We start from the raw sequence: 10428 nt of genomic DNA, 5'->3' as shown, positions 1-10428 counted from the left end.
TTCCTGACAATTAGAACAATTAATCAGTGGAACAGCTTGCCTCCAGAAGTTGTGAATGCCCCAACACTGGAAGTCTTTAAGATATTGGATAGCCATCTGTCTAAAACAGTATAGGGTTTCCTTCCTAGGCAGGGGTTTGGACTAGAACACCTCCAAGGTCCCTTCCAACTATGCTATTGTATTGTATTATTCATTCTCTTCTTCAGGACTAAACTGAAGGATTGTACAAATTGTATTATCCACTGTTGCTCTACTTTCTGACACATGATGAGGATGTGGCTATAATGTGCAGACAGCTGTTGCACAAAACAAGAAATGATTTGTTGATGAAACTGGCCCTGATTTCAGCGTAGATCATTCAAGGTCCTGCAATGATGGGAAAGATCATTCCAGAGATGCATGTGCCAGAGTAACCAATTTAGTTTCCTTGTAGATAAGACATGTACCTACTGAGTAGTTATTAAATAAATTCCTGTTATTCCCACACTTACTGTATACACAAAATAAATACCTAAAGAAACAGGGACTGATATGCCCACATCCAAATACCTGACAAACTGCGTGAAGCATCTTTTTGAATGTTTATTCAAAGGTATTATTTTGGAAACTGGAGCAAGCACTCTAAAATATATGCTTTAAAAAAAAGACCTGTGGCAGTTTGTACCTTTCACAATTGTAAATGAAGGCTTTCCACTTCGAATTTTCTAGGATTTGGTTTTGCTTATTCTGCAGAAAACTCAACTCATTGCAGACTAAAATGGTCTAAAATCATACAGAGTGTGATATCACATATTTGCCTACTGCAGTTCACCACAATAAAAAGCACAAGAACTCACTCGAGATTTAAACTTTAAATGCTAAATCTTTTCTGCCTGTTCTTCTAAGTCAATAGCTATTGCTGCCCGTGTGGTAGGCAGCTACACAGAAATATTGTTAACATAATGATTCTCGTATCTGAAAACTACCGGAACTCGTCTTAACCAATTTCAAAGCTTCTGTCAAGTGAACAAATTCAGTAAGTAAATAAACGAATAAAATGTACATTAGACCCGCGAGAAATATAACAATTCTATGTGGACAAGTGTGTTTACTGAACAGGGAAATATTTAGAAGCTGGTTGATTTATTCCCAAATGCAATTATTAGCGTCCTCGTTGTCATACCTATAAATAAGATGACAGACGCTTACAATAAACAGAACTAGGAGAAACCACAACAGCCGCGAGGAATCCTGGGAAACCCATTCGGACAGAGCCGCTTTCCATTCGCCTCAGGAGAGACACGTCTCCTCAGGTTTCCCGCCCTCATTAATATTAAAGAAAGTAATGGATCGCTCTTCCTATAAAAGGAAGAGTTGTAGGGGGAAGAGGCGGGAATATCACTATCCCCGCCTTCTTCCGCCTCCAGACCGAGTCTGTGTGACCGTCGCCCTCCGTGACGTCATCGGTCGGGGCCGCGGCCTTTTGCACAAGGGAGAGGGAAACTTGGGAGTAGGATGGCGGCGGAGCCGACGCGGCCCCCTCGGCCCCGGAAGGAGCCGCAGCCGCTGGTCATTCCCCGGAGTGCCGCAGAGGAGCAGCGCCTCAAGCTAGAGAGGCTAATGAGGAATCCGGTGAGGGGGCGGGGTATGTGTTGGTGGGCGTGGCTACCTACCCTTGGTTCTCCCCAGCTTTTTGGAGGTTGACAAATGAGATCTGGCTGCTTTAATTCCCCCAGCGTGGGTCCTTGTTACAATCATCGAACTAAAGAGGGCTGAAGAGGGAGATTGATCCCAGTTTTTTTCCTCAAGTTTGTGGTGGCATCCTCTCCTTCAGAAAACTTATATTACGTCTCTGAGCAGAAGAGTTAAAGTCTTCCCCTTCCTCAGCATGAAGATTAGTGTCACTGATCCTGCTCATTTCGCTACTGGTTGGTGGAATATAGGATTGGATCTATCAAGGCAGTCTGATGTTTATACCTTCAATATAATGATAGTTTGGATCCGCAGCGTATAGTCAAGCATGGAATTTCTACATGGGTTAAAATCAGTCTTGATTTCTCTCCACTGTTGGAATATGTATGCAATTAAATAGCTCTAAATAATTACTTCCTTCTGAAGCATCAAAATATTGCTTATTTTTCACTGCAGGATAAAACAGTTCCAATTCCTGAAAAGCTGAATGAATGGGCACCCCGGGCACCTCCAGAATTTGTCAGAGATGTTATGGGTAAGTTGTGGGGAGGGGTGTGTATGTTTAGGTAGTTTCTTGGGTTTTGTTCATTATTTCTAGAGAAAAGGAGAAAAAACAGGAGTTTATTTATGGTGTCAAAGAAATGTTTGAAACTTGTTTCACAGGCAGCTTTTGGACTCATTTTGTACTTTGTTATTAGCCTTAACAAACTTAACAAAATGCACAGGTACAGTATAAATGGTACCTTGCTCAATAGTAGTAACACTGAGAGGGATCTTGGAATCCTAGTGGACAACAATTTAAATATGAGCCAGCCATGTGCTGCCAAAAAAGCCAACACAGTTCTAGGCTGCATAAACAGAGGGATAGAATGAAGATCAAGTGAAGTGTTAATACTATTTTATAATGCCTTGGTAAGGCCACACTTTGAATACTGCATTGGTTTTGATCGCTATGATGTAGAAAAGATGTGGAGACTTTAGAAAGAGTGCAGAGAAGAGCAACAAAGATGATTAGGGGACTGCAGACTAAAACATATGAAGAATGGTTGCAGCAACTGGGTATGTCTAGTTTAATAGAAAGAAGGACTAGGGGAGATATGATAGCAGTGTTCCAATATCTGAGGGGCTGCCACAAAGAAGAGGTAGTCAAACTATTCTCCAAAGCACCTGAGGGCAGAACAAGAAACAATGGGTGGAAACTAATCAAGAAGAGAAGAAACTTAGAACTGAGGAGAAATTTCCTGAGAGTTAGAACAATTAATCAGTGGAACAGCTTGCCTCCAGAAGTTGTTAATGCCCAACACTGGAAGTCTTTAAGAAGATGTTGGATAGCCATTTGTCTGAAACGGTATAGGGTTTCCTGCCTAGGCAGGGGGTTGGACTAGAAGACCTCCAAGGTCCCTTCCAACTCTGCTATTGTATTGTATAAACTCACTAAATTTCTCTGATCCATGGATATTATTGTAGTGAGATACTTACAACTATGAATCCCCTGATTCTTAAACAATGTTTCAATTTTATAACTGTAAATGAAGAGATTTTGAAGAATGACTTATACCTCTGTTTGTTGTGAGATATTGCAGAGAAAATCTGAGATTTTGATGGCCAGGGATGTGAATTTGTAGTATGATTTTAACAAGGTGCTGCTTTCTCAAAATCTTGCCTTTTACTTAAAAGCAAAGCTAAAGTAACTCTTATGGCATAGATGATAAGAAATGCCTGCACTGTGCATAACCAAAGACATTTTCTAAATAAGATGACTGGGGCTTTGCTTTGCATGATTTACTTCAATGCTTCACGTAATTGATCTTCATATCTAACATATTTAGGGTAAGTTATGTAAAATAATTTATAAAACATGTGAGTTTACATTATGTAATGCACAGTCTTCTACTTGTAACAAATTTAAAACTTTTTCCATTCCTCCTTGGGAATATTAACAGCCTTTGTCAACACAAAGAGTGTAATTACAACAAACTTAGGAACATAACTCATCACATTTGCCCTTTTTAGCTAGAGGAGGTATAAGAAGGGTAGAGCAGTGAAAGGAGGGAACAGTTTTCTAAATGTCCACATAAGTTCATTCTGAGCTGGTATTAGGAAAATGAAAAATAACCCATATTTCCATTTGTATTTAATTTTTCATAAAGTAGCATATGCTTCATAGAAAATCTCATGAGAAAAGGTCATAAGGTTCACATGACTATTTTATTCAGTCTCTTAAGTAATTTCAAATTCATAATATGTCATATATCATATGTATTTTTTTTAAGTTGCCATGGGGATCACTGTAGGTGACAATGAACATGGGAACATTTACCATTGGTAGTGGGGCCTTGCAAGTAGAGTGATCATACAAGTGAGCCTAGCCAGGATATTAATTTTTTTTCCTCCTGAATTTTGAGCTGTTTTATTTCCTATGTCCAAATGGTGTGAAACCACATCACAAATTCTTGGCAGTTAGATTTGGGGTAAGTTATGTGGAATGAAATCATTTTCACTGTTTCGGATCCAACTTGTTTCTTCTAAATGGTAACAACTTTCCAAAGATTTAAAGAGAGACTTTACTTAACTTAGCTGTTTGGGACCCTTAAACTGTTGGAGATTGAGATGGAATATTTTGCTTCAGCCCTATATATTTTTACCTTTTCTTTTTCGACAGGTTCCAGTGCTGGGGCTGGAAGTGGGGAATTTCATGTCTATCGACATCTTCGGCGGCGGGAATATCAGAGACAAGATTTTATGGATGCCATGGCTGAGAAGGTAAAATGACTTTTCCTCAAAAGCTTTGATATTGATTACCTTGAGAATCCTTGCTGCTATGTAAACTACAAAGAGGTCTACTTTCTCCCCTCTCTCCCCTTCCCTCTTCGATCCGCTCCAAGAACCAAGTATTAAATACTGATGCAGGCATTTGTACGTTTTCTCTCTCTCTCATTTTCTTTTGTTTGCTCTTTTCTTCCCATCTTTACTGATTTTTTTCCTTTTTAGCCCATTTTTCCTTCCCTTCAAAATGTACAAAACTTATATTTACAAGCTAATTGTTTCCTGAGTACTTATCTTCTGAGTGTGCAGAAAAATATAGTTCCTTATTTTTTTGATGACTATGTTGTTGTATAACACATGCAGTGTTCTATTCCCAATACTTCCAGCTATGTGTCTGGGAAGTCCAGAACCAGGACATAAATAAATAACATTCATATATTCAAAGATACTTTATGCAAATCCAGGTAGCATTATGGTAAATAAGGTGGCTTTTTTTGAAATATGATTTTTTGGTAAATTGTATAAATATACTTACATTGAATTGTTTTAATTTCAGATTTAATGTATTGCATCTATTTCTCTTAGCAAAAATTAGATGAAGAATATCAGAAGAAGCTTGAAACGAATAAGATGGTTGCAGAAGAACAGACAGCCAAACGTAGAAAGAAGCGGTAAGGTCAAGCTGTTTTTGGTGGCTGATACAGAAACTCTAAAGGGCTTCTGTATTAGCCATAGCAAAACTGTTTTTTAATTCCAATTTAATTTTTCCATTTAATAATTTTAATAACTAAATTGGATGTCGTGCTGTCTTATTAGTTTCTACATTGCCCTAATTGAGGGTTATATCATGAGCCTTATATCATGCTTGTCTTTTCTTTATTTTTGACCAGGAATATGAGTTTCTTAAGTTCAAAATTAAACTTGGCCCATCTCCTTCACTTAAAATTAGTAATGAAAATGAAGATGCTAGCAAAAAAAACATGAGGATTTAAGAACAAAAAGATTTGATGAAAAATACTGTTTTAAAATTGAGGCAAAGGTAAAATACTACATTTGGGGTTTAGTATGAATTGGATGTTATTTCAAAACAATTATGTTAAAACATAAAATGAAATTAAAAAGGATATGCTAAGATGAGAGAAATTACTGTTATTATTGCCAAGAATTTCTGTGATAAAATGAGTGTTGCTTAGAATAATGTTCTTGTTTAATACCTATTTGGACAACTGATGTGCCATTTAAGCAATGGCAAAAAGATAAATCTTAGTTTTTAAGGGAAAAAGGCAAGGATTAAATATAAAGTGTTGGAAGATGCAAAGGAACAAGGAGAATTGGGACTGACTGATTCAAAATGGTATTTTGCAATCTTCTCCTATTTTGGATGAAAGAGTGGATGATGCTGAGAGAAAAAAGAGAATTCTGACACAGAAAGGCATGGCTGAAGATTTTGATAGCATGGATTTCTGTGATACAATAAAGTTAAATTTAATGCAGCTTTTAAAAATCACTATAATAGAAATGCCTTATTGAGAATGTGGAATAGAGATAAATCCAAATTGTGTCTGAAAATGCCTTTATCAGTCTCAGTCCAAAAAGCAATTTATAGGAAAGAGCTGGCAAAGTGAGATAATTAACCTAGTGAGAGTTGTTACAAGAGCAAGGTGAAAATAAGACAAAATCAAGAAGTCAATTGACTACAGAAGGATTTATTTTTCAATGGTTTTATATGCAGTTAAAGAGAAAGATTTAAGGTAGATAAGATGTTTGAATTGAACAGCATAAAACAGAAGTTGTTACAGATGATGATCATGAAATTGAAGTGAAAGAAGTGGCAGATAATGATGAAATGAGCTAAGAACTTTGGACATAATATACCGATGGCACAATGGGAAAATATGTGGCTGAAAGGACTGAAATTTACATTACGCTTTCATTTAAAAGAGATGATACAAATTATGTGATGCAATTCATATATTTACCTGTGGGTGGCCACAGGTCTTTGCAAGCTGCTGGAAACAGCAGTTCATTTATAGCCCAGCTTTCCTGGTCCAGCATCATGTAAAGAATAAGATGAATAAGATAAACCCAATATTTTGGATTTTGAGCCAGAGTAGAAGAGATGGAAGAGAAAACATTTAAGAGCTATTTTCAACTATTTCAATTAAATAGGAATTTGTTTGCAAATTAAAGGTTATATTTGAACCTTACATCTTTACTAAAATTGGAGTAAAAACTGCAAAGTTTAAAACAAGTTGCCCATTTAATCAGTATTTAATTTCTCTTTTTCTTTTTTTGCAGTCAGAAATTGAAAGAAAAGAAATTGCTGGCAAAGAAAAATAAAGTTGAGCAAAAGGATGAACATGCAGGTAACTCAAAAAGTTGTAAGCTTGAGGTCAGCCTAAAAGAGAGAGATTGATTACGTCCAAGCCTGCCAACTTGAGGAAGAAAGACTAATCCAATTTGAGGAAGACTGTGGACTAGATCTCTAAGAAGTCTGCAGAGGTTTCCAGTATTTTTACATTATTATTATGTATTAAATTTCTACTCTTCCCATCTTAAATAAGTGATTCTGGGTGGTTTATAGCAACATAATAAAACCATGTAAACAAGTGAATAAAAACAGATTAAAACAGAATTAAGAACAAGTAAAAACTTACAAGTAAAAATCAAAGTTAAAAAATGCAGAAGCCTAAATTGTTAACGAGGTAGTGAAAGTGTGCCCAAGTCACTGCCACCCCCAGGGTGGCATAATCATCTTACACCATCATGCTAACTAACATAAAAAGAATAGCGTTTCCTTTCAGATGCAGTCCGCTTTTGAATGTAAAATTCTGCTTGGTTCTGATGGTAATGAATGCCAGTATATTAAACTTTCATTACTTTAACCAGACCTTCTTTTCTCTTATACTTGCATTTTACAGCTGCGGATTCTGATCATTCCCCCAAACAGCAGACCAGTGAAGATGAGACTTCCGAGGAAGAAGAGAAAGATGACGGGAAGGAAACCACCTTTGTAATGAAGAGATGATGGTCTTGCTGTGCTACTGTAGTTAATAGCCAGCTAGCATTGAACTGAAACTGAATTGAACAAGAGGGTTTTTCTGCTCTTTTGGACTTTATTGTGGCATTGTTGATATGGCCATAACAGTCCCATGGAATATCATTGCTGGATCCAAATCAAATGAAAGTTGATTTCAAACTTTCTTGTATAACTGCTGTGCAGGGTTTCAGGGAAAAGTGTCAGCATTATGTAACTCTTAATTCCTCTGCTATTGCTCCAAAGTGACATTTCTTCATCAGCTTATGTCTGTAAGCAGATCTTCTCCGGAGAGACTTAAATATATAAAATGGAGTTATGTGGCTGAAAAATGGACTTGACTTTGAGGGAGGAAATAGCCTTTATTTCCTGGAGGAAAAAAAGTTAATTTCTTGAGGAGTCTCTGTTAAATTAGCCTTTATTCCTTGCATTTCTGCTGCAAGATAAGATTTTCCAACAACTAAGAAGATCTAGTGTTTCACTTCAAAAGTGTGTTGTTCATTTTTATTATAAACATTTCTGAATAAAAGAGGACATCCATGTGTTTTTGTTTGCCTCTGAAGGATACACACTGCATTTTATATGGACTTTTCATCCATGAATTTGCCTGCCAAAAACATGTAGCCATTTAAGATAAATAGATCTTTCATACTCACTCCGCTATATATTTCAGCACTGTTAAACTCACTGTCATGAGTTTTCTAGGGTTATCTGGCTGATCAGTGCGGGGGGGTGGGGGAAGATACTCAAATATGTCATTCTCAGTTTTTAATTTTGGTATAATCTTTAAGTGGGTTTTCCATCTTATAGTTGTCGCATTCCTACAGAGTGGTAAATCAGCTATGTTTATATACATGGTCTGCCAAAATCAAATATGTTTTCATCTAATGTGTGACTTGCAGCTGAGGCCTATGCAAAAATAGGAGCTTCTCTGACTCCCATTTTACTTGATTCATCTACAAAACTGTAATATAAAAAAATGATACTGATAAAAAAATTCTAATAAAGACTTTAACTTTGCAACAGAACACATCCTAGTATTTAACTGATTCCTGTCTGATGAAATTGTTTTCTGACTCAGCTGTGTGTTGATGCAGAAACTGATTACCAGGAAGTTAAAATCCTTCCTGCATTGAAGAGAGAAATCAAATGCCTTTCTGCAGCCTTCAATTTATAGGCCAACTATGCCTAATTTGAATGTTCATTATAGTTTGTATAAAAATAAATCTATTCAAGCCAAAACTGGGTTCCTTTGAGACAGAATTAGTTATGAGCCTTTAGGGACAGGTTCTGTGGAAAAAGTAAAATAAATGGTATTACTTGGGAACAGAGGTCTTTGGGGACCAATTCATGCCAATTTTAGAATAGTTGTGCCAAGCTCTAGAAAAATAACACTTAAGTGTTGTTAAAATTGGATTAAATAAATATTGACTGATTGGTTTGAGGAGAGGGAATGTTATTGCTTCAGGACTAATTTTAGGTCAGAGTCCATTTTTAAAATTCCAAATTCAAATGCGTTTTCCACATGCTCGGATTAATATAAGGCTTGTATTGTATTCGGGTCTTTTCCAGTGTAAGATTGAGATTATTTTGGCAATGTTTCGTGGAGGTCTCACTCGCCATCTTCAGACTGGGTTTTGGGCTTAAAGCGTGGTTGGAGCTGCCTTCTTTCTATAAAATGGTAGATAAGATGTTTGAATTGAACAGCATAAGACAGAAGTTGGTACAGATGATGATCATGAAATTGAAGTGGAAGATAATGATGAAATGAGCCAAGAACTATGGACATTCAAGCTGTTCAATGCAAACATCTTATCTACCTTTTTTTATAGAAAGATGGCAGCTCCCACCACACTTTAAGCCCCAAACCCAGCCTGAACATGGTGAGTGAGAACTCGCCGAAACGTTGCCAAGACAATCTCAATCTTAAACGGGAAAAGACCCGAATACAAGACGACCACCATACCTACACCTGTGAAAATCTATGAAAACGTGTGTGTGTATAAATGATGTATGATGTATGTATATATATGTGTGTGTGTATCTAGTACGTGATATATATGTAGTACGTGTGTATGTATGTGTACACAAACACACAGAGATAGATATAATGGGAAATGTTCGTTTCGAGTCGGTTCTTTTCCCCATATATATATGAACATTCTTAAGCGGGAGAAGGAAAAGTGAGCTATTCCCTCCGTCACATGCCTGCTACTATCGCGAGGTCACGTGACAAGGCCTTGGCGTTGCCTTGGCAGCACCGCAGGCGACGGCACTGGCGTTCCTGCAGCTGCCTCTGCCGCCCGTCGTCCCGTCGTCCATGGGGTAAGTCGGCGCGCGGGGGGGGGTGGAGGGTGGAGGTGGGTGCCTACTTTGCATATTCGCATATTCATAGATGCACAAAGAGGTAGGTAAGAGCTGGCGGGAGGCTCTGTCCGCCACGACGCAAAAAAAGTGGCGGCTTTGGCAAGGCGTGGGTGGGTCCAGAAGAGCTTCCTCCTCTTTGCACCGAGGTCCTCCTGTTCGCTGGACACGTTTATTCAGCCGAAGTAAAGACTCCGGGAGGCGGCAAAATACGCTGAACTTAGATTAGCATGAAGCCTGCTTCTGTGTTTCGTGGCTTAGTGGGTGCCGCGAATCCAGAACCCGCTTGTGTTCAGTGTATTGTGTGGAAAGTGGTTAAACTAGGAACCGTGTTCTGCAAACGGAGTCATAAAATCTGAACTTTAAGGTTGTATGTAGAGGTCGGCCTGCGAGTAACGTTATTTCTACTGTAATGCAACAAATAATAATTGATAATAAACTACCGTAAAATTATTATTATTTTTATAAACTGCCTTGCCTGCAAGAATCTACATACCGGTAGATATCATAACCGCCTACTTCACTTGCTGGGAATACTTTTCAAGTCATTGCCTCCGCAATTTGTTAATAAGTAAAGGCATTTCCACAGT

At 37.7% G+C, this 10428-nt stretch overlaps 1 protein-coding gene across 3 annotated transcripts; it reads left to right on the top strand.

The window, feature by feature from the left end:
* The first annotated feature begins 1458 nt into the window (after positions 1–1458).
* PRKRIP1 (PRKR interacting protein 1) lies at positions 1459–8502 on the top strand. 3 transcript variants are annotated; one of them, XR_015696865.1, is made up of 7 exons: positions 1459–1611; positions 2128–2206; positions 4334–4434; positions 5023–5108; positions 5328–5470; positions 6736–6803; positions 7359–7427. XR_015696865.1 is itself a non-coding variant. In XM_087717233.1 (6 exons), the coding sequence occupies exons 1-6, from the start codon at positions 1495–1497 to the stop codon at positions 7463–7465; spliced, it is 558 nt and encodes a 185-aa protein (XP_087573359.1). In that variant the 5' UTR covers positions 1459–1494; the 3' UTR covers positions 7466–8502. The 3 variants fall into 3 exon arrangements, 1 of the variants encoding a protein (XP_087573359.1); XR_015696864.1 differs by having other exon boundaries at positions 5328–5476; positions 7359–7426; XM_087717233.1 differs by lacking the exon at positions 5328–5470 and having other exon boundaries at positions 7359–8502.
* The last annotated feature ends 1926 nt before the right edge of the window (positions 8503–10428 follow it).

The sequence above is a fragment of the Thamnophis sirtalis genome, unplaced genomic scaffold (assembly GCF_051295495.1).
Source record: "Thamnophis sirtalis isolate CommonGarterSnake01/CBP01778 unplaced genomic scaffold, rThaSir2_p1.2 scaffold_6, whole genome shotgun sequence".
Classification (NCBI taxonomy): domain Eukaryota; kingdom Metazoa; phylum Chordata; class Lepidosauria; order Squamata; family Natricidae; genus Thamnophis; species Thamnophis sirtalis.
This window is presented reverse-complemented; position numbering and strand designations above follow the sequence as displayed.